General features: G+C 40.9%; 1 protein-coding gene across 6 annotated transcripts in view; it reads left to right on the forward strand.

Annotated features, from left to right (window-relative positions):
• Positions 1-348: 348 nt before the first annotated feature.
• LOC136838657 (molybdate-anion transporter-like) overlaps positions 349-24,412 on the forward strand; it is a 77,043-nt gene continuing 52,979 nt past the window's right edge. For 2 of the 6 annotated variants that reach the window (XM_067103985.1, XM_067103990.1), the window contains exon 1: positions 349-591. Coding sequence is in view for 1 of the 6 variants with exons in the window: in XM_067103988.1 (XP_066960089.1) it covers positions 22,848-22,850 (3 nt within the window). In the remaining 5 variants the exon portion in view is untranslated. Of the gene's footprint in view, positions 592-22,718; positions 22,851-23,313; positions 23,703-24,412 lie in introns of those variants that run through there. The other 4 variants (XM_067103988.1, XM_067103987.1, XM_067103984.1 and 1 more) reach the window with 4 other exon arrangements.

A 24,412-nucleotide genomic window follows, 5' to 3' on the forward strand; every position in this document is an offset into this window, starting at 1 on the left:
GCGTGACAAATATGAGTCGATGACACTGAACGTTCACGCAGTTCGTTTTTTTATTATTTATTATTCTGTTGCTCTTCTTGGTATCCAATACGAACACTAACAAGGCATACAAAATACTGTCCGGGGAACCGCTCAGGTACTCACGACACCTAAACACTTCCTAAGACTTCATCGTTTGCGTTGAACGTCATGATAACAGACTCCGAGTTTTAAGGATTTAAAAGTTTTCCTTTTTAAAAAGATATAGCCTTTAACAGTACATGTTAAGATAAGACTCGGGAATTCAGATAACTTTCCTCTTTATCCAACACAAAAGAAGATTAGGATCGATAAGAAAACAACGAATCTGTTGTTGTATCAATCACACGGCGGGGAGCATGCGTCATGCAAGTTTCAAGTACATACAGCATACCGACCGCGTCTTACCGAGCACACTTTGCAGGATTTACCGACCTTCAATAGAGTGAGACGATTTTCTTCTGGGTTCAGGGCACAAAGGAAATGCCCGTAGTACCCGAGGCTACAGAGGAGCCTTGACCAAGGTCGATTACCTTCATACCACCAATTCTCTGCCACTCGAGGAGTTTATTTGTGAGTACAGAACGCGCTCTGGATCGTCTCTCTTTGCCGAACCCAAGTCGAGGAGATTTCTAGTATGATGTATTGCATTTTTGTATGTTTGCTTATATATGTGTATATATATATATATATATATATATATATATATATATATATATGTATGCATATATATACAGTATATATACATACATGCATATATATATAATGTATGTATTTATGAACATATATATATATATATATATATATATATATATATATATATATATATATATATATATATATATATAGAGAGAGAGAGAGAGAGAGAGAGAGAGAGAGAGAGAGAGAGAGAGCCTGTATATGTAATCATATGCTCTATGAATTGATATTTTTGTAGTTCATTAATATTCCTGCGTTTAATTAACATACATGAAATTTTTATTGACGTAAAAAAATGTAAAAGTGATCGTAGTGGTATGTGTTAAGGAAGGCTGAACGTTCATAAAGTCCTTTAACCTATTACCTTTTCCTAAGTCTCTGCTGAACAGCCCACTTTTATCTTGCTACTTATTTTTACTGACAGGCATATATATATATATATATATATATATATATATATATATATATATATATATATATATATATATATATATATATATATATATATATTCTTATGCTGTGGTTTTCATAATACAGTAATCTCCTCGTGTGTATTTGTGTGTTGTGTGTACTGTATGATTTTGTTTCAGATACGCGTATGCCGTAAAAGAGTTAGCGTAGAGTTAGTTGTTAAACGCTATATGGTTTGAGAGGACGACGTATGCGTTGAGCTGAGAGAGCACGGTAGGTGTGTAGAGAGAGAGAAGGGACAGGGCAGTCGTTGTTCGTGTATTTTCAAAACTGCTGAAGTAATGCATTCCATTGGGACGCGATCAAAACACTGTGGTTAGACCTACCACGTAGATAGACCCCCATACAGAGGAGTCGACACTCAGAGACCAAAAAGCGTTGTGAAAAGGAGCTGTATTTTTCCGCTCCGCGTCTCTCTCTCTCTCTCTCTCGCTCGCTCGCTCGCTCTCGGGATTTTACGAATGTCCCGTTTTAATGTAATTGATATTTTGGTAGACGATGGTCACTCATATTCTTTAACTGTTTAATTCCTTAGTAAATGTGTCTGAGTTATCTGAACAGTGTATTTTATTAAGTGTGTGTGTAACGGCGCCTGGTTAAAGACACGAAGCATTTGGTACCAAGGTATTGTAATATAGTTTTTGGGTTTCAGTGCACTGAAAATAATATCTGCAGTGGTTATATGTAAAGATACCTTTTCACTTTTTTTTTTATATTTTTTTCGTGTTATATGTTTTATGCCTTATCTTTTGAAGAATTTTTCTTTTATACATATATGTGATGTGTTTGCTATTGCCTTAATTTTTGCTTTACATTTTTTGATATTTAATCTTTTGCAGAGTATATTTCTGTGTCTTTTGTATCCACATTTTAATATGATTGATTTATTTGCCTTATTTTGTTTAACACGTGGGAATTAATTTACTTACAGTATATTTCCTTTCAATCAAGTTTTGTTATTTAACAGTTTAAATCTTTCTTGAATAATTTTTATGAATTAATAAATTAATTTCTGATTTAATTTTGACTGATGATTAATTCAGATTTAATCCAATTTTTCAAATAATAATAATTTCCCTGAGACTGTTAAATGTCATGTATAAGCTTTGAATTTAGAAATAAATTTTTGTATTTAAAATATTATATCAGAGTTTCATTCATTGACCCACCAGTAATTTTGATTTGAATTAGGGATAGAGTGGTAAGTGAGATGTTTTCCTTCAAGTAATTGAAGTGAGCTCGAACCAAGGAAATGAAATAAATGGAAATATTTGAACTTTATAATGTTAATGGAGTGATGCCCTTAGATTTTACCTCACACCTGTTTAACGAACTTTATCTGCTTTCTTTCATGATTGATAAGTTTTATAAGGGATCACTGTTGCCTTTAGAGAAATCAGTCGTCTTTTATGTGTGATGAGGGTTCAGGTGTCTGGCTTTTTTGTGAGGTAACTATAATTGTTGAATAAATGGTAAGTTTGGTAATCAAATATCAAGCACTTAGATACCAGGTTTGATTTAAAGAACAGACACTGACACTCCGGGGTCACCATATATAAATGGTGCACTAGACTCTGGGACCAGCACTTAGATATCAGGTTTGATTTGAAGAACAGATCCTGTACATTTCCCCCATATATAAGTGGTGCCCAAGACCCTGGGAAAACAGATCACAAATATCACTCTGGTGTATACTGGTGGTGTTAGGGACATATTTTATGAGGAGAGTGACCATATAGTTCTTTTTATTTTGTGAGGAGAGTGACCATATAATTGTTTTTTGCATTTTGGGAGAGTGACCATATAATTGTTTTTTTCAATTTATTGTGTTGAACTGGTGTAATATTGAATTATTAGTTGGGTAACTGAGAGAGATGGCTCCCTTCAATGTTCAAGAGTTTTTAGCAAACCCCTCCATCCAAGAGTTATCTGAAATCACTCTGACTAAAGCACAGTGGAGTGAGATAGCAGTAGCATATGGTGGTCAGGTGTCTGCCAACATGGTAAAGGCACAAATAAAATTCATTGCAATCCAAGCATTGATAGACTCTGGTAAAATAGATGAAGAGCTCGGAGAAGCTCAAGAATTGTTGAACGCAGCTGAGGCAGAACTTATAGATAAACATGGGCAAAAGAAAGAGAAAAGTGATGCAGAAGCAGAGCTTAGACATCTAGAAGCAGAAGCAAATTTGATTAAGCTGAAGATGCAGGCTGAAAGAGAGAGAATGCAGGCTGAAAGAGAAAAAATGCAGGCAGAAAGAGAAAGTGAAGACAGAGAAAAACGAGAAAGAAAAGAAAGAGAAGAAGAGAAAGCTGCTGAAGAATTAAGAGAAATAGCTAGACACAAGAGAGAGATGGAAAGGTTGAAAGCTACAGCTGAATTGCCCGTAACACCATCTAACCCTACTCAAGGTGATTCAGACCCTGTATTTGATGTAGTAAGAGTGCAGAAGTTAATTCCAAAGTTTACAGAAGAAGCTCCAGATGAGTTTTTTGATCACTTTGAAAAAGTGGCTGCAGGAATGGGATGGCCAGAGGATAAATGGTCGGTCCTGTTGCAGAGTGTTCTCATTGGAAAAGGAAGAAGTGCCTATTTAGCCTTATCAGCTGAGCAGTGTAAAGAGTACAAGGTACTTAAACACAATGTGCTACAAGTTTACCAGATGACCACTGAATATTATAATGAGAGATTCAGATCTTTGAGAAAGGATGACCAGATAACTTTCTTGGATTATGCGTACAAAGTAAGAAGATGTTTTAAACGATGGTTGGAGGCTGCTAAAGTTAAAACATTTGAAGATCTTGAAGAATTATTTGTCCTTGAACAATATCTTAGGGGAATTCCTGAACACATAAGAGCCTATCTGAGAGAGAGAGAGGTGAATAAGCTTGACAAAGCTGCTACACTTAGTGAGGACTACAACATCATAAGCAGCAGAAGGAGCTATAATGTCAAGTACCAGAATCAACGCACAGGTTTTAGGTCTCATCCAAATTTCAGGAGCAGATTTAATGGGAATCCTACAAGTGGCAATACCAAGTCATTTCAGGGTAATATCCCTCAGCAAGCGAATGTAAAATCCTCATATAATAATGTTGCAAGGCAATTACAGAAGCCTAATGTTGTCTGCTACAAGTGTGGAAGAGCAGGACACTTCAGCCGGGAGTGTCATCAGACACATTGGCAGCCCAAACCAGTTGGTCAAGTAGTAAGAAATGACCAGGTGAAACAGACTACAAAGAACAATATGGGGAGGAGTCAAGCTCCAGTGAAGACTGAGACTAAACAAGCTGAATGTTTAGCAACCAGTGGAAATGTAACTTCAAGCAGTGAGTGGCTGAGCAGTTTGGAGGCTTTTAAGCCATATATCTATGAGGGTACGCTGACAACTCCAGGAGGAAGTGTGCAGGTACCAGTCAAGGCGTTACGTGATACAGGGAGCAACCATAATGTGGTAGTCCGTGGTGCTCACCCCCAGTTGGAGGAGAATCTTACAGGAGATTCTGTTATTTTGAAGGGTATAGGAGGAGAAGAGGTAACTCCTATATGCCGCTTACACCTGTCATGTGAATTAGTGACAGGAGATGTTGATTTTGCTGTAAAGGACTCACTGGCTGTTGAAGGTGTACATGTTCTGTTAGGGAATGAAGTTGGTAGTGTGCCATTTGTTCCTTGTCCTATAGTGACAGATAAACCATTGAGGATTAGTCCTACGGTAGATTTGGAGAAGAATAACCCCACCTATTTCCTAGCTGTGTGACTACTAGGAGTATGAAGAGGACTATGCCTGCAAGTGAAGAGTCTGAGGATTTACCCACTCAAGAAGGATCATTGAGCTTAGAAGAGTTGTTCCAGAGAAATGATACTTCCCCTAGTGCTGATCAAGAAGAGGTTTCCCAAGAAGAAGCTGTCGTCCCTGAAGAGACTCTGAGTAGTCAAGATGTTCCTGAGGATAACAGTGAAACTACAGTAGCTGAGTTAGCAGATATTGAGAGCTTAACCCTTGAGTTGGTCAGGTGACCAGGAGAAGCTAATGGACCTACAGAAAAAGGATGTATCCTTAGCTGAGCTGTTTTTCAGAGTTGTTGATCAAGAAGAGATGCAACAAACTCCTACCTGTTATTATCTGAAGGAAGGTATGCTGATGAGAAAGCATAGACCTGCAGATATACCAGGAGATGCTGAATGGGGTGAATATCATCAAATTTTGATCCCACGTCCATTGAGGAAGCAAGTAGTAGCAGTAGCTCATGAGTCTGGACATATGGGAATTAGGAAGACTGTGGAGAAGACCATGAAATATTTTTTCTGGCCTGGACTTCACAAAGATGTTAGCAAGTTCTGTCGGGAGTGTCATACCTGCCAGATAGCTGGAAAGCCAAATGAAACCATTCAGAAAGCCCCCCTACAACCTATAGAAGTTAGAGGAGAACCCTTTAGCAAGGTGATTATAGATATGGTTGGACCACTGCCGAAGACGAAGAAGGGTCATGAGTATCTGTTAACATTGATGTGTCCTGTGACAAGATATCCTGAGGCAATCCCTGTTAGAAACATATCTGCCAAGATAGTTGCTGAGAAACTAGTGGAGTTTTTCTCAAAGTTTGGGATACCTGAAATTGTACAAAGTGATAGAGGAACCAATTTTACTTCCAAACTGTTTCAGGATGTGATGAACTTGTTAGGAGTGAAACAACAGTTGTCCACTGCATATCACCCAGAAACTCAAGGAGCCTTGGAAAGGTTTCACCAGACATTGAAAAGTATGCTGACTAAGTATTGTTCTGAGTCAGGCAGAGACTGGGATGTTGGTGTACAATTGATGTTATTTGAAATTAGGAATGCTTATCAAGAAAGCATGGGTTGTTCACCTAACGAGATGATTTTTGGTAGAGAAGTGAGAGGACCGTTGAAAATTCTTGCAGAAAATTGGGAAAGAAAATCAAGTGGAAATCCAAGGAGAGTATGTAAAGAACTTGAGGAAAAGATTGAAGGATTAGAAAATTCTCTTTAGAAAATCTGAAACTGAGTCAAGAGAAAATGAAAAGGAGATATGATAAGAAGACTAAGCTAAGAAGTTTTAGTGTTGGTCAACAAGTGTTAGTGTTTTTACCTGTCAAGAGATTTCCCCTTTCCAACAAGTTTCAAGGTCCTTACAAGATAATTGAGAGGTTAAGTGATAGAACTTATGTAATTGAAACACCAGAAAGACGAAGACGAAAAAGGAAGATACATGTAAACCTCTTAAAACCTTACTTCTCAGAAACCAAATGGAAACTGTGTCAATAACCCAGACAACTTCAACTACAGAAGACGACGATGGATATGAATTGGGAGCTGAAAGCAAGATGAATAATTCTTCAATTTTGGAAAATTTGGAGGATAAACTGAAACATTTGAGTGTTGAGCAAGGTGGTGAGTTGTGTGAAGTGATTAGAAGCTTCACAGAACTATTTGCAGATGTACCTAGGTGTACTGATCTGATCAAGCATAAGATCAAGATCCAAGAAGATGGCAGACCATTCAAACAGAGAGCTTATCGCCTATCACCTTATCATCGAGATGTTTTGAAAAAAGAAGTTGAATATTTGTTACAGCATGGATTAGCAGAACCCAGTTCAAGTCACTACAGTTCTCCATGTGTGTTAGTGAAGAAACCTGATGGCTCATTTAGGATGTGTACTGATTATAGGAAACTGAATTCCATCAGTGTGGCTGACAATTATCCCTTGCCTCTTATAGATCAGTTACTTGATAATGTTGGACAAGCCAAGTTTGTCTCCAAGATAGACTTGTTGAAGGGATACTATCAAATTCCCTTAGATGAGAGTGCTAAATTGCTGTCAGCTTTTATTACTCCTTTTGGACTGTATCAGTATACTGTTCTGCCATTTGGTCTGATGAATGCACCTGCAACGTTTCAACGAGTGATGGATCAACTGCTAGGGTCCATAGAAGGAGTAGGTGTATATCTGGATGACATAGTCATTTACTCTACAACATGGGAAGAACATCTGAAGATCCTGAGGAAAGTTTTCAAGAAACTAAGGGAAGCAGGACTAACAGTCAACCTAGAGAAGAGTGAGTTTGGGAAGGCAACTGTGCAGTATCTTGGGTTTGAAGTTGGGAAAGGCCTTCTCGCTCCAGTAAACGCTAATGTAGAGGGTATCCATAAGGCTACCCCACCTACTACTAGAAAACAGTTACAGAGATTTTTGGGCATGGCAGGATTCTATCGGCGTTTCTGCCCGAATTTCTCAGCTGTAGTAGCCCCTTAACAGACTTAACTAGTCCCAAAGCTAAGTTTGTTTGGACTACAGAATGTCAAGAATCCTTTGAGAAGGTAAAAGCCATTTTAACTTCAAGACCAGTTCTTCGGGCTCCAGACTTCAATAAGAAATTTGTGATACAAGTTGATGCCTCTGACTGTGGAATTGAGCTGTACTACTTCAAGAAGATGAAAGTGAACTTTTGCATCCCGTATGTTTCATGTCTTCGAAACTGAAAAAGCATCAGAAAGTGTATTCCACGATAGAAAAAGAAACTCTAGCCTTAATCACAGCATTGAAAAAGTTTGAAGTGTATGTGAACAGACCTAGGAATGAAGAAATTTTAGTGCTGTCTGATCACAATCCGCTCACGTTTTTACAGTGGATCAAGAATCACAACCAGAGACTCACTCGGTGGTCTCTGTGCTTGCAACCCTATAATATTAAGGTACAGCATATCTCGGGTAAGAACAATGTGGTTGCTGATTACTTATCCCGTTGTGAATCGTTGGATTCAACCCCGGGATAACCAATCTTCTTGGGGGAGGAGTCTTATGCTGTGGTTTTCATAATACAGTAATCTCCTCGTGTGTATTTGTGTGTTGTGTGTACTGTATGATTTTGTTTCAGATACGCGTATGCCGTAAAAGAGTTAGCGTAGAGTTAGTTGTTAAACGCTATATGGTTTGAGAGGACGACGATGCGTTGAGCTGAGAGAGCATGGTAGGTGTGTAGAGAGAGAAGGGACAGGGCAGTCGTTGTTCGTGTATTTTCAAAACTGCTGAAGTAATGCATTCCATTGGGACGCGATCAAAACACTGTGGTTAGACCTACCACGTAGATAGACCCCATACAGAGGAGTCGACACTCAGAGACCAAAAAGCGTTGTGGAAAGGAGCTGCGTTTTCCGCCCCTCTCTCTCTCTCTCTCTCTCTCTCTCGCTCTCGCCGCTCTCCTCGGGATTTTACGAATGTCCCGTTTTAATGTAATTGATATTTTGGTAGACGATGGTCACTCATATTCTTTAACTGTTTAATTCCTTAGTAAATGTGTCTGAGTTATCTGAACAGTGTATTTTATTAAGTGTGTGTGTAACGGCGCCTGGTTAAAGACACGAAGCATTTGGTACCAAGGTATTGTAATATAGTTTTTTGGTTTCAGTGCACTGAAAATAATATCTGCAGTGGTTATATGTAAAGATACCTTTTCACTTTTTTTTATATTTTTTCGTGTTATATGTTTTATGCCTTATCTTTTGAAGAATTTTTCTTTTACATATATGTGATGTGTTTGCTATTGCCTTAATTTTTGCTTTACATTTTTTGATATTTAATCTTTTGCAGAGTATATTTCTGTGTCTTTTGTATCCACATTTTAATATGATTGATTTATTTGCCTTATTTTGTTTAACACGTGGGAATTAATTTACTTACAGTATATTTCCTTTCAATCAAGTTTTGTTATTTAACAGTTTAAATCTTTCTTGAATAATTTTTATGAATTAATAAATTAATTTCTGATTTAATTTTGACTGATGATTAATTCAGATTTAATCCAATTTTTCAAATAATAATAATTTCCTGAGACTGTTAAATGTCATGTATAAGCTTTGAATTTAGAAATAAATTTTTGTATTTAAAATATTATATCAGAGTTTCATTCATTGACCCACCAGTAATTTTGATTTGAATCAGGGATAGAGTGGTAAGTGAGATGTTTTCCTTCAAGTAATTGAAGTGAGCTCGAACCAAGGAAATGAAATAAATGGAAATATTTGAACTTTTATAATGTTAATGGAGTGATGCCCTTAGATTTTACCTCACACCTGTTTAACGAACTTTATCTGCTTTCTTTCATGATTGATAAGTTTTATAAGGGATCACTGTTGCCTTTAGAGAAATCAGTCGTCTTTTATGTGTGATGAGGGTTCAGGTGTCTGGCTTTTGTGAGGTAACTATAATTGTTGAATAAATGGTAAGTTTGGTAATCAAATATCAAGCACTTAGATACCAGGTTTGATTTAAAGAACAGACACTGGACACTCCGGGGTCACCATATATAAATGGTGCACTAGACTCCGGGACCAGCACTTAGATATCAGGTTTGATTTGAAGAACAGACACTGGACACTTGTCACATATATATATATATATATATATATATATATATATATATATATATATATATATATACACACATATACACACATACACGGTGCCACCAAAGAGGAGAATAAAGACATAATAGTCACTGTGACATTCATCTTTTAACTGATGAATTAAGTCTGGGAGACTTCTACAACGTTACCCACTTCATACACCAGAACAGATGACCATATATATTTAATGTATATTATATATATACATTATATATATATGTATATATATACATATATGCATATATATATATATATATATATATATATATATATATATATATATATATATTTCCCCTGATGGGATGGCTCCAAAAAAAAACAGCACATCATCACTGCTACTTTCATATCTAAATGGCTGGATTACAGATGAGACCCTTGGAGAAACTTCCATAGATAACTCAACTGAGATGCACTGAAAACCACACGCACAGAGTACTCACCTGTTTCTTGCTAGCAGGCTTAATGCATCCTTTCCACTCCCTCTTTTATGCTGTCTACCCAATGTCTTCTAAGTCTTTATCACCTCCTTACTCCTAACATTTTAGAATTATAGCCATTCTTTCCATACTGCCAAACCAACTCAAAACACTCTGATCCGGCCTTACAACTACATTAATCTTTTTTACCATTTCTTTTATGCTATAACACTTATGCTATGCAAACGCTTCAACTCAGCTGCTTCGGCCTTTTTTTCCCTTCATTTTCATTCAACATCCACACTTCACTTCTAGTTAGGAGTGTTGGCTCAACAATCCCTTCTTCCATTCCCATTTTGTTCTCCATAAATATTCATGGCCATTTTCCAAACTTTTGCACCCACTCTGCTACCCTTTTTGCTTCACATGGTCTGTGACTTGCATCTTCTCTCGTCCTACCATCATCCTTTGTATTTACTTCCAAATTCCTATACCAGTCAACTACTTCTACCCTCCCGCTTCGGGTCAATCGGACAGGTCCGATTTACGTCTGTCCCAGACACACCTGTTTCTCATTGACTGCAACTGCGGTATGTGGCATTTTCTTTGAGCATCTGCTGTGAATTTACTATTAATGATACAATACTCATTCTGGTATCGTTTTGAAACTCAGTATTTTTGGTTTATTATGATATGATAAAACACACACAAAACACACTAAAAATGCGAAGTTAATGGGTACCAGTTTTGCATGGACTTGACAGGATAAGTGATCAGCAATATTTTCATTCAAATGCTCTCTATATTACTTCCTAGACAAAGCTAGAGAATCCTGTGATTTATTCTAGAAGTTTCCATTCTTTGATGTGTGTCACTCATTTATGATGAATTTTAATTTTTCGTTTTACAAATTATATGCGTTTACTGGTCCGTCTTCTTCGTTTCCATTCACCTTCATAACCTTACTCTTGCTCACATTTACTCTCCACCTTCTCTTGCAAACACTTTTAAACTCATCCACTTGTTTCTGCAGCGTCTCTTGACTACCCCCAATCATTAATGTGTTATTTGGAAATTTTTATCATTCCACACTCCATTAAGAAACCATTTACCCATCTCACAACTTTGCATTTACAACTACTGTCCTTTCTCTGACTACTTACATCACTTCATTCATAATGATACTGATCAGGCATGGAGACATAGCAGACCCATGTCCCAGATCCACTGTCACATCAAACCAGTCACTCTCCCATTTACATATTCTAATGCACGTATAACTTCCACCACAAAAACTTTCAGTCAACCACATCTTAATTTCCACATTAAATATCCTCAACACCCACCACATTGTTTTTCTATAAACTCTCTCATAAGGTCTTCTAGGTCTATTTATGGCACATCAGCTCTTTTCCTTTACTTTCACACTTCTCTCACAACTGTTTCCTCAACGCTTGATCCTCAAACTTTCTTCCCTATCTCAACCCACAGTGTTCTGCCATCAAGCCTTTTATCGTATGTTTTACTCTCTTGGTCAAAATCCTACTATACATCTTCGCTGGTATGTTAAGTAGTTATGCCATAAAAATTTTACAGTTGCCTCAGTCACACTTTTACGTTTGTAAAGTAGAACAATTATTCCTCTCACCCATGCCTTCAAAGACTTGTTCTCACCGAGATGTACTTTATAAACACTGGCCAGCCACCCATTTACACTTTTGTCGCCATCCCACAGCCTCTCAACTGTGACCCCATCAACTTCTGGTGCCTTTTTATTCTTCAAACCTTTCATTCATTCTCAAACCTACACTAACGCTGTCAACTCATGCAGCGTTCAATTCTACCTCTACCCAACCTTCCACATTCAACAAATCTTCAGAATACTCACCCATGACTGCCCTCAGTTCAGATAGCACCTCTTCATTTGTATCTTTTATTCTGAGGTTCATTTCTTCATTACTCTTTCTCTCACCTCTACTACTATGTGGGACAACTTTGTATTGTACCTGAAGTTCTTGCCTACCTTCTTCCCTATAATTTTATTACATGCCGCCTTTTTCTCTCTCATTTCATAACTACTATAGCCTATACATCTTACTGTACACCTGAACATGATCTTTTCTGTTATTTTGTTTCAGCTCTAAAAAAATCTCCTATTTTCCTTCACTAAACCTATCACTGCTTCATTCCACAACTTATTATTTTATTCCTTTTTTCGACCCTCATATACTCACACACTCACTGGTGTCCCTCTAACACCATCATGGACTCTTGTGAAATTCTCTTGTACATCAGTAACCTGTCTTTAAACCTGGCCCACATTTCATCCATTTTCACATTATACGCTCCTCTTACTCCCTCTTTCATATGCACACTTCAGCAGCTGAATCAAGGATGAGCCCTCAGGACAGACACTTCCACTACAAAGAAGGTTACTCAGCAGTATATCAACATCTATGTGCTAAGTGTCTTATCCCTACCTTGGAAGTACTCTCACTATTCCTGCACATCAAGACCCATCTATTCCAATGCCTCTTTCCCTCCATCTAACCCATCCATTCTCGGTCTCCTTCTTTTCCTCTCTCCTATAACTCCTGTCTTACGCATTTTTTTCCACCCAGTCACACTCTTTCCTCTCAATGCAACTAAACCATTTCAAAACACTCAGACCTATCTTCTCGTTTATGCTAAACATATTGAACCACTTTATCATCCTTGCTTCATCTTTACTGATAAACAGTTGATCATAACAAAAGAAAGTGTGAGGCTCAAGAGAAATGTCAAGAGAGAGACGACAGGTGTTTATAAAACAAAACGCGGACGGAAAGGTAGCGGGCGACCCGAGGGCTCCTGCTGCGTCCATACAGAATCTGTGTTTTCTGACAAGCATAAAAATACGTACAATATTCGTTACATGGCATATAAAAGGTAGATATACATATCGGCAGAAAGGCCGCACAATGATGCATAAGATGAGGTACATAAAGAATCTGAAATAAAGACAGGTGATATACATGACGTGATTAATGTACATCTGAAGGGAGAAACACAAGCAAGGAGAGGCGATTTGTCGCCCTTACAAATACTCCCCCCTCCCCCAAGACAATAATTAGAGGAGCATTTATTGGATGAAATAACATTAATCACGGAGGCGCTGGGGCAGTTGGAGTGGGCCCCTGCCTCTGGAGAACTGTGGGCATGGGATGGAGCGGACACCTGGGGTTGGCTGGATGAGTTTCCTTGGCGGGGAAGCTGGTGCGCCTGCAGGCAGGTATTGAGGGGGGACTCTGGGGCGCCTGCCTTCTTCTTCATATACTTCGCTGCCCAACAGGAATGTGGGTTTCAGCTTGTTGATGGTGATCCAGTCCTCCCGCCCATGGATGTCGAGGAGGAATGCTTTGCTGGCTCGCTTGATGACTCGGTGGGGCCACCTGTAGGGCCTGGTTAAGGGCGGCCAGCGGGCATCCACCCTGACGAAGACATAGGCGCAGGAGCGTAAGGCGGATGAGCTGTAGGTGATGGTTCTGTCGGTGAAGGTCTTGTGGCAGGGCGTGAACTTTTGTGCGAGTTCTGTCAACCTTGGGAAGGGGGTGTCAGTGCTGTCGGCCGATGGCGGGAAGAATTCTCCGGGATGGCCAGTGTTTCCCCATAGTCTTTCTCAGCAGGGGAGGCGTCTCCATTTGCTTTCCGTGCGATGTGGAGACCCAGCAGGACCCAGGGCAGCTGTTCCTTCCACCTGTCGTCAGTGCAGCGTGCCATGAGAGCTGCTTTAAGGGAGCAGTGCACCCTCTCGACCATGCCGTTCACTGCGGGGTTGTATGCCATTGTGCTGTGCAGAGTTGTACCCATCAGGCGTGCCAAGGAGACCCAGAGCTCTGACAGGAAGGCAGGACCCCTGTCCATAGTGAGGCTGCCTGGCACTCCAAAGCAGCTTATCCAACTGGAGAGGAGGGCCTCTGCGCATGATGTTGTTGATACTTCATCCATGGGGGTTGCTTCGGGCCAGCGAGTGGAGTGGTCTATGATCGTCAGGAGGTATCTGGCTTCCCCACGACAGTGGAAGGGGCCTGATGACGTCGATGTGGATGTGGCCGAACCGCCGACAAGGCTGGGGAAAATCGCCAATCCCGGACTCTGTGTGCCGGGATGTTTTGCTCTTCTGGCACGGGATGCAGCTCCTTGCCCACTGGCGGACGTCCTTGTTGATGCTGTGCCAGACAAACTTGTCAGTCATGAGGCGTGCCATTGTGCGCCCTGATGGATGGGAGAGACCGTGGGCTATGTAGAACATTTGCTTTCTCCTCAAGGCAGGCACTAGGGGGCGTGGGCAGCCTGTGGTGGTGTCGCAGAGGAGACTTGTGTCAGAGTTTGCTAAGGGTACGTCTTTCCATTTGAGAGCCATCACTGCCGTCCTGTAGTCCGCTGTCTCTGGATCTGCTGCTTGTTCTCTCACGAGGTCTTTGTAGTCAATGCTGAGTTGAGGGGAATTGATTTCTACTCTTGACAGAGCGCCAGCCACTGGGTTTTTCTTGCCAGGAACGTAGTTGATGGTGCAACCGAATTCGGAGATGGCGGTCAGGTGCCGCTGTGCCTTGCAGACCATGCGTCACCCTGCTTTGCAAATGCGTGAACCAAGGGTTTGTGGTCTGTTAGGATTTTGAATTCGGTTCCCTCCAGCAGGTACTTGAAGTTCCTCACAACCTGGTAGATAGCTAGCAGCTCTCTGTCGAAGGCGCTGTAGCGGGTCTCAGCACTTGCGGCTGAAGAAGGCCAAGGGCTGGGGCATGCCGTTCACCGGCTGCTCGAGTGCTGCACCGCAGGTGATGTTGCTGGCATCCGTTGTCAACCTGAGGGCAGCGGTGGGGTTGTGGTGAGTTAAGGTGGTGGCACTGGAGAGGGCCCTTTTCGTTGGAATGAATGTCTGCTGCCGCGGAGCTTCCCATGTTAGTGTTTTTGGTTTCCCCTTCAGGATTGATGTCAGGGGGGTACATGATGTGGGCAATATCTGGGATGAAGCGGCAGTAGTAGTTTATCATCCTGCAAAACTCCTGAAGGGCCTTGATGGTTTGTGGTTCCGGGAAATTTTCTATAGCTTTGACTTTAGAGGCCGTGGGGCGCACTCCTGCTGGGGAAATCTCGTGGTTGAGGAAGTCTACTTTTTCTTTCCCAAAAATGCACTTGTTGAACCTGACAACTAATCCGCTGTCCTGCAGGTGTTTCATGACGGTGCAGACGTGGTGAAGGTGTTCCTCTGGGGACCTGGAGAAAATGAGGATGTCGTCGACGTAGCAGATGCAGAAAGACAGATCTTCCAAGATGGTGTCCATCGGGCGCTGGAATGTGGCGCCTGTGTTCCCAAGGCCAAAAGTGGAATAGGAAAATGTGTAGCTCCCGAAAGGCGTGATGATGGCAGTTTTTGGGACGTCGTTGGGATGTACAGGGACTTGGAAGTACGACTTCAGTAGGTCCATCTTGGAGAAAATTTTGGCTCCATGGAGGGTGCCCGTCAGGTCCTGCATGTTAGGGAGGGGGTAGTGGTCTGGTGTTGTTACCAAATTCAGGCGCCAATAGTCCATGCAGGGCCTCCATGAACCATCGGATTTCTTTACCATGTGGAGGGGAGATGCCCACGGGCTTGATGCCTTTTTACAGACGCCCATGTGTTCCATTTCTACAAAGGCCTGTTTAACATCTTGTAACTTCTGGGGGGACAGTCGTGAGAACTTGGCATGGGTTGGTGGGCCCGTCGTGGTGATGTGTTGGAAGATGCCATGCTTTGCTGAAGCCTCAGGTGACTGGCGCAGTTCTGGTTTGAATACGTCCGGGAACTCCTGTAGGAGGGATGTGTAGCTGTTGGGGGCTGTGGAGCAGATGGTGGGCATTCCAGGTCCGGTGGAGAGCTGACGGGAGTGGCATGCTCCTGTGTCGAGGAGGCGTTGTCTGGCGACGTCTACTAGAAGTCCGTGGTGCCCTAGGAAGTCCGTGCCCAGCAAGGGGAACTTAACATCTGCTATGACGATAGGCCAGTGGTATCTGCGCCCCAGGATTGAGATAGCCTGGGTTGTCGTGCCATAAGTGCGGATGGGTGTTCTGTTGCTGCTATGAGGGTGGGTATTGAGTCAGGTATTTTTTCTAAACCTTCCCTGGATGGCAGGAAGACCAACTGCATTGCTCCAGTATCTACCAGCAGGTGTCGTTTGGAAATTTCGTCTGTGATGTAAAAACCTGCTGGGCTGGGGGAGTTGGATTTCGCAGCCACAGCTGTTACTTGTGGCTGCCTTTGTCGTTTTTTTGTGAAAGAACAGGGAGGCCTGCAGGTTCTAGCGTTGGTCCCGAACTTTCTATGGTAGAAGCACCACGCTGGGTTTGACCATGTCCTGTGCTCTCTGAGTGGCGGTCTCTTCTTATAAACAGTGTTGATGTCTCCGATGTCGTCACCGTCTTCCTCCGACAGGTTACAGGCTCCCAGGGCGGCGGCTGCGAGGATGGTGGCGTGTGTCAAGGCCTTAATGGCCTTGTATAGTTTCTGGGCGTCGTCGACTAAGGCATCCATGTCTAGGTTCTCTGCATCCCTTATCTGCCATCAAACTTCCCATGGGGGCACCGAAGGAAAATTGCTTTTGTTAGGTCTATCGTCCTTTTCCTCCCGTTGTTGTCGCGGCCTGGGAGTGTTATCAACCCCCGCAGCTGGTCCCACCCAGGCTTCCCTGGGTGATGCACCTCCGAGGGGCTGGGATAACAGGTCGAATGTGTGCTGTGCTCTCTCGGACATGGGCATGGAGTAAGAATTCAGCAGTTTGTTTTTTAAGTCTGTGTATGTGACTTTGTCTGGTTGCATGTCCAGCCAAGGGGAGATTCTATTGAATACTTCCTCCGGGAGCGCCATCATGACTATGTCTAATTTGGGTAGCTGCCGTGTGAAAGTGCACGTCTATGTACTGGAACCATGATGCCGTGTTTTGCTGCGAGAACAGGGGAAGTTTGACTGTGTCTGGCTTTGTTGGCGAGAGAGGTGTACAGACAATGCTCGCAGGTTTGCATTGAGGTTCTGCTTCTGACATCTTTACTTCTCACGCACCAAAAGGCGGGAAAACGCGCCATAATGAGTCCGTTAATGGTGCTGATTTGTTCGAGAGGTCGAACGAAGTGCCAAAACATGCCCTTTTGGGTACGCCGTATTTAGTCCATTAACAACACAGTTTCCGCCAGGGAAGGTGCTATCAGAGGCCTAAACTTTACGCCGTAGTTAGTCCGCTAAAGGTTTTCTGATGGTAGGGTGTGGCCGTCGTTAGTCCTCTAATGGCTGGGCCAAAGCCGTGCTACCTGTCCCTGACCCGGGGTCACCAGTGTGAGGTTCAAGAGAAATGTCAAAAGAGAGACTGATTCTTTATTATACTCGACAGATGTTTATAAAACAAAAAGCGGATGGAAAGGTAGCGGGCGACCCGAGGGCCGATGCATAAGATGAGGTGCATAAAGAATCTGAAATAAAGACAGGTAATATACATGACGTGATTAATGTACATCTGAAGGGAGAAACACAAGAAAGGAGAGGCGATTTGTCGCCCTTACAAGAGTTATACCATCAATCCTTCCATGTATTCCAAGTTTTCCTATCTATACCATCTTATTTTCATAAACATCTGTAGAACTCCTGCTGTTTTCTCGATTGACCTGTTCAGTAACTCATCTCACCCTCATCTGTCATTAATTTTGTTAACTTCAGAAATTCCAATTTTCCATTCTTTTGCAATTCTTTTTAACACTGATTCCTCCATCTGCCTCAAGATTTTATTCTCGTTAATGTTCTCTCTCAACTTTCTCCTCTAACAAGCATTTTCATTCTTTCACCAGTCTCAGCACTTTCTATTCCTTGTTATCATCTAACTCTGCATTATCCGTAATCATCAGCCATTGTCCACTAAAATTTGTAACCCATTTTTCCTTATCTTACAAGCTTGCAACCCCTTCTGTATGCTTTGCCTGTTCCTCTTCTCATTATAACATAAAGGCACAACACATCCTTTTCACACATCTATTTTTACACCAATCCAGTTACTCTCCAACCCATATACTGTAGTCTAAATAAAAGCTTAATCGTATCATAAGAAACTCTAATCGATCAAAACAAATTACCTTCTATTTCATGTATCGTGCATGCACTCCACAATTATTACTTCTATGTCAAATTCAATTCACTTTTTTAGGTTCATGAACGCTACAGATTTATTGGCTTACTTTCATATATCTCAAGCAATACCTTCGTACCAACAATGATTCACACACCACCTCCTTAGTCGAAAAACCTATGCTATTCTTCCGTATTAATCTTCTTCTTCGTTTTAACGTGCTTTTATACCCATTTTTATATGGGGTAAGCACGGTGCCTTCTTTGAAGGACTTTGATTTGGCGGTGGGGTAGGCCATAACCTCGACCGGCTGCCCTGCCTGACATCGCTTAGACCCCGGTAACGAATGTGTACATGTATTACCGAAACCCCGCTCCCTTTCTCCCAGCAGCACGAGGAGAACTGGGCGGGTAGTCCGGCAGTTCGAGACGTGTGAGGTGTCTGTTATGTTTTTAGAAGATGTTGGAGTGGCTTTGTTTATGTGTGTATTAGTCTGTAACATCCATTTGCTTTCAGCAAACCTATCCATTGATAACATACGTAATCCCGGGATGTCTACACGGATAGCAAAGTTTCCGCCTCTGACTGGTTGGCTGCGGGGATTGAACCCTCGCCACAGGCTTCTACGAAGTCTGTGGTTGCCACTCTACCAACCAAGCCATCGAGGCTCTGCTATTCTTCTGTATTAATGTATTTAACTTAATCGCACGCACGCACACACACACACACACACACACACACAAAGTAGGTGCTGTGGGTCTCAAGTCCTTTTCCTAGTTCAGTGGATTGCTCCGGACCAGCCGCCACCCAGCCTGTATACTGGGGTCAAGATAAAGGACATGTGTCTAACAACCTCAGCTTTTTAAAAGATTTGCTGAGAAACCGGAAGGCCGTGTTCTTCCTGCGTCATCCCCTCCAAAAGGGAAAGCGCACCTGGTGTAATTACATACACACACACACACACATATATATGGTATATATATATATATATATATATATATATATATATATATATATATATATATATATATATATATATATATATACACATATATACATAATGCATAATTTAACGCTGAAGCAACATTTTGACGAAGCATTAACCAATCAAATGAATATTTTAGTTGACTGAAATTCTGTGCCAGTCTTGCAACAGCCATGCTTCAAGAACGAAAGTTATTTCACAAGTATATTGAGCACCCTTTGATAACGGTTAGCTGAGTAAGAGAACACGAAAACATTGTAATAATGCTACTTACGATAAAATATATTAAATTGTATGATTTTTGTGAATTTCTCTGAACGTGCCCGCCTTTTCCTGTCTCTAACGAACCCCATTTCCAATATATTGGCACTGGATGTAACTAATCATATTCCCTGACTTGATAAAATGAAAATTATAAATTTTCATACTTCAATTTATAATTGGCCCTGCCATCGTAATTATCTCACAGGTGTCGGCATTAATAATGAACCATGTCACACTTGACGGAATAGGTTAACTACCCCCACTTTCCAGTTTATGAGTCACATACACACACATATATATGCTTTATATATATACATACATACATAGGCTATATATATGCAAACACACTTCAGCGCTCCAGCTAAGCAAGTTTCACTGTTAGCTAAGTCCAATATAAATTGTATCGGCTGCAGTGTTAGCTAACATGGATGGCGAACCGTTTTAAAAGTTCAGTTGTTATTGTTGCCAAGAAAAAATCGTATTGCTGTCCCGTGCTTCCAGCCCATATACGAAAAGCATGGGTTGCTATAAAATATTCTGTATTTCTTTTGCAGAAATCTGTAAGGAATCATTACTGTTCATCCAAATGGTCCTCCTAGCCTACTGATGCATAGGGTCATCCTGAAAAAACAAATATCTCTTTCGGGTCGCAGCATCTTAAAATTAGTAATATATGAAATGTCCAAAAAGGACGAAAGAGAGTGCCTGAAATTACGACACAAGTGTTTAACTTAAATAACCTTACGCGTATTAGACACATTTGCTCTAAGAAACTTTCTGCATCTATAACCCATATTGTAATATAGTGGTAATAAAAAGACAGTTTATGTAAACAAACAATCATTGTTTGACTTAAACTTTGTTAGATTTATAGTAACTTGAAAATTTTACTCAATTACTCGTCAGTGATGTTGATCGTAATAAAACCAAATTCCAAAGGATATCAGTCAGAACTTAAGGATCCTCACATTTCATTAAACAGGGGCTTGGGGCGTTTGTTGTAGGTTTCATAGTCTTAAAAATCAAGTTAAAAAAATGTGCCGAAGTTTCTTTGGCGCAATCGACTTTTCTGTACAACGTATAATCAAGGCCACCAAAAATAGATCTATCTTTCGGTGGTCTCGGTATAATGCTGCATGAGCCGCGGCCCATGAAACTTTAACCACGGCTCGGTGATGGCCTGGCCTCAGTGGCGTTCCTGAGGGGGCGCTGTTTGAAATCGCCCCCCCGGCCCCAAAGTGATGGGGACCCCAAAATGCAAAATCTAACCATTGCTGCAGTGACAGGACAAGCTAAATCCAGTGGCCCCAAAATGGTCAAGGGCCCCATTTATAATTGGACCCGAAAGTTTGGGGCCCACTAAAGGGCCCCAATTTCCAATTTTGTGAATAAAAATGTAACAAAAATGTTATTAAAAGAAATAGGGCTCTCCAGGGGCCCCTCCCAATCGTAGAGCCCATTATAGACCTTCTCATACAGATCGGAGGAGGGTGGGTAACGTTGATTGGGGTAAGGGCAGGGCCGATCAAAGGCAATTGATTACTGCTTATGGGGGTCCTAATTATCCTCTGAGGGCCACCATAATGGCCTCATTTGCCCAGATAATACACATTCAAATGATTCAATGAATCTACCTCCATTTACTCTGTTCTACCTCCCTTCACTCTGTTCTTCCTCCCATCACTCTGTTCTACCTCCCTTTGAACCCTTTCCCTATGTTCTACCTTCCCTTCACTCTACTCTACCTCCCTTCACTCTGTTCTACCTCCATTTACTCTGTTCTGCCTCCCTTCACTCTGTTCTTCCTCTCATCACTCTGTCCTACCTCCCTTTCACTATGTTCTACCTTCCCTTCATTCTCTTCCACCTTCCCCTCACTCTGTTCTACCTTCCCTTTACTGTATTAACATCTTCTCACTCTGTTCTACCGCCCCAAACTTTGTTCTACCTCCATTCACCCTGTTCTAATTCCCTTCACTCTGATCTCCCTCCCTTCACATAATGGAGTCCCTTACAGCAATATTGATTCATTTAACTCCCTCCACATCATATCGCCATCAGAGTACATTACTGTTATCCTCATTTTTACCATTTATCATTATGTTTAACTGGATAAAGTGGATCTTCAATTATTCAATGTACACCAAGTTTTAAGAAATGAAATTTCTGAAATTTGCATTTACAAGTGCTTTTAAGATGATCCTGCAATTGCGCATATTCTAAAAATTTTCCCGAACCCCCCAGCTGCTTCGGCTCGCTTCGCTCGCCTCCCACCCCATAATAGGGGCCCAAAGGGGACTGTTCCCCCCGGGCCCCAAAATGTCTAAGGCCTATATCTTTGCTAGACGCACGAGTATGGCTAACTTTAGCCTTAAATAAAATAAAAACTACTAAGGCTAGAGGGCTGCAATTTGGTATGTTGGATGATTGGAGAGTAAATGATCAACATACCAATTTGCAGCCCTCTAGCTAGCCTCAGTAGTTTTTAAGATCTGAGGGCAGACAGAAAAAAGTGCGGACGGACAGCAAAGCCGGCACAATAGTTTTCTTTTCAGAAAACTAAAATGAGTGTTAATATCTTGAACCTTATTCAGAAGAAAAAAAAAAGGGACTGAGCTTATTGAATTAGAATTTATATATTTTCAAGTCTGCTGTATCCATATCCTACTGGGAAATAATTATGACGCTAGGTAAGTCTTGCAAACAATTTGTATAAAAGGAGCACAATATATCAAAAGGCCAGAGGCGCACTGGTTAACTCATGATATAACACAAGGATGACAACCAACTAAAAATTGTTTCATACTGCGTGCATCTGATAAGGTTGGAAAGTCATAAATCTGGCCAACAGTAAGCATTGAATTACATTTACCAAGATGAATTATTTTGTTATTGAATACCGGCTACTAAACTTACTGTGGAAAATTGCTCCAAATAGTTTCCAAGAATTACTTCTGCTTTGGCACTGTCCATCTCAAGCACTAAGAATGATAACGTGAGAAACGTTGTAACCAAAAACTTCAAATATTGTGAACAGAATTGCAGCCAAAAATCTCCCACACTGCCAATATCGCCTAGTTCATTTATAATTTTAGAATAGCGCTTTTAAAGAAAAAATACATACATAGAAAGTTTCCCTTCCGTCTTACTAGCATATACTTAATAATGCTAAATCATCAAAGTTTATCGTCGCTTTAGCACACGTCATCTGTGTAATTCCAAGGTGCTCACTCCACCTGTTACATCCGTATTGCTTAAATACTTACCGGTCACCCTGTGGATTCACTGAATATTAAATTAGATACTAGCGAACGATAGATTCAGACAAATATCAGAGCAGTTTCTTTGCGTCTCCCTCCTAAGTAACAAGTAAATTAGATGGTCTGCTTTCAGCTGAACTTCTCTGCTACCTTGTCACGTACACGCATAAATCAATCATGGTAGGTAGATGATGTAAGTGTATTATTACGGATTGTAACATTTTTAACCATCTGCACACACACACACAAAAAACTATTTTTTGGACAATTACATTGTAAGGTTAAACTTCACTTCTAGTCAATGTAATCATAATGGAAAATTTGATATGGGAATCAAAGTACACCAAATAAAATACAATGTTATCCTGATTACGCTGAACCAATACTACTATACAGTCCGTACCCGAAGAGAGTGCAGGAGTGTTTTTGCGTTACAGCATCAGGAAAAGAAGAAGAATCAAGCTTTGTTTACATGTACATTTCCACAAAGCTGTACAAATTTTCATTTAACTTCGTTATTTTGGTTCCATGGTCAGGGTACTACAGAACGAAGTTTTATATTTGAAAAGAAATTAAAAACAGCAAAATAAACAAGTAGGATTTAGTGGTCGGGATTTTTTTTTATAGCATACTTTGTAGATTAAGCAAAAATTGAAATGAAACGAGAATAGGCGCAGACCGGATAGCTTAGATACGACTTGTTAAGTGAGCGATAAGAACACCATCTCCTAGGCAATTTGCAGCTCACCTCCCTCCCGACTTTCCCTGTTGAGGTGGCAAACAATCCCAACTTAGCTGACGTTTTAGATACGCCTAAAAGTTTCAGAAGCCATGCTACTGGTACCTTTATCGTCACCCAACTTAAACGAAATAAGAAGTCAGTCCTAGGTTTCCCGTTGGAAATAGCCTGTGAAAGGTAGCCTGACCTTGCCAAATACGACTAGGCTAGCTAGGAAGAGCAAGGCAATATTCCATGTCAGCCTACTGAAAAGGTATAGGCTAGGATACTTTACGCTTCCGCAATAGTATCAGGTCAGTAAGGATTCCGCCTTTTTTTGTTTTGTTTGTTTTGTTTAATAGGCTATGCATAAACACCCAGTGACACAACTTGACAAGGCAGAGGTAAAGATATTACGCCTAGGCTAAGTCTATTTTAGCCATATTTCCTTTATCCCCTTTTAGTGGTGTGAATATTGAAGTTTAGGGTAAAATACTGAAACTTTTGTGTTAGTTGCGTCCAATCAACTGTAATTTTAAATACAGGAAACACATGGGAAATGAATGAAGGCTACTCTAAACTCGTATCCTAATGAATTATGAATATATAGTTTTTCTTATTTAACACTTTTTCCATTGGAAAGCTTGGTAAAATTTGGCATTTCTAAGTAAGAGCTCTACACGGACTATTACCTTGGAAATTGATTTTTCCTATACTTTTAGTGTTGCTGATGAAGGAGGTGGTGGTGTTTATTGTTGGTCAATTATTATTAACCTCATATCTACCCAACATGGTTGGGAACCCTTTGGGAATGCGGGGTTTTGGAAACGATGGGAGAAAGACTGGACCACCATGCTGTTGTTATGGAATGGTTCCGTGCATTCGCAAGTCATTAGGGAGCCACATGTTTAAGAAAGGTATTGGGTAAGGAAACCTATTATAAAAGGAACTACACTAACCTAACGTACCCTAACCTACCGTAACCTAGCAGGCCGTGTTGCTTAGTCAGGGGCTCCACCCCCTG

The sequence above is a fragment of the Macrobrachium rosenbergii genome, chromosome 5 (assembly GCF_040412425.1).
Source record: "Macrobrachium rosenbergii isolate ZJJX-2024 chromosome 5, ASM4041242v1, whole genome shotgun sequence".
NCBI classification, from domain to species: Eukaryota; Metazoa; Arthropoda; class Malacostraca; order Decapoda; family Palaemonidae; genus Macrobrachium; species Macrobrachium rosenbergii.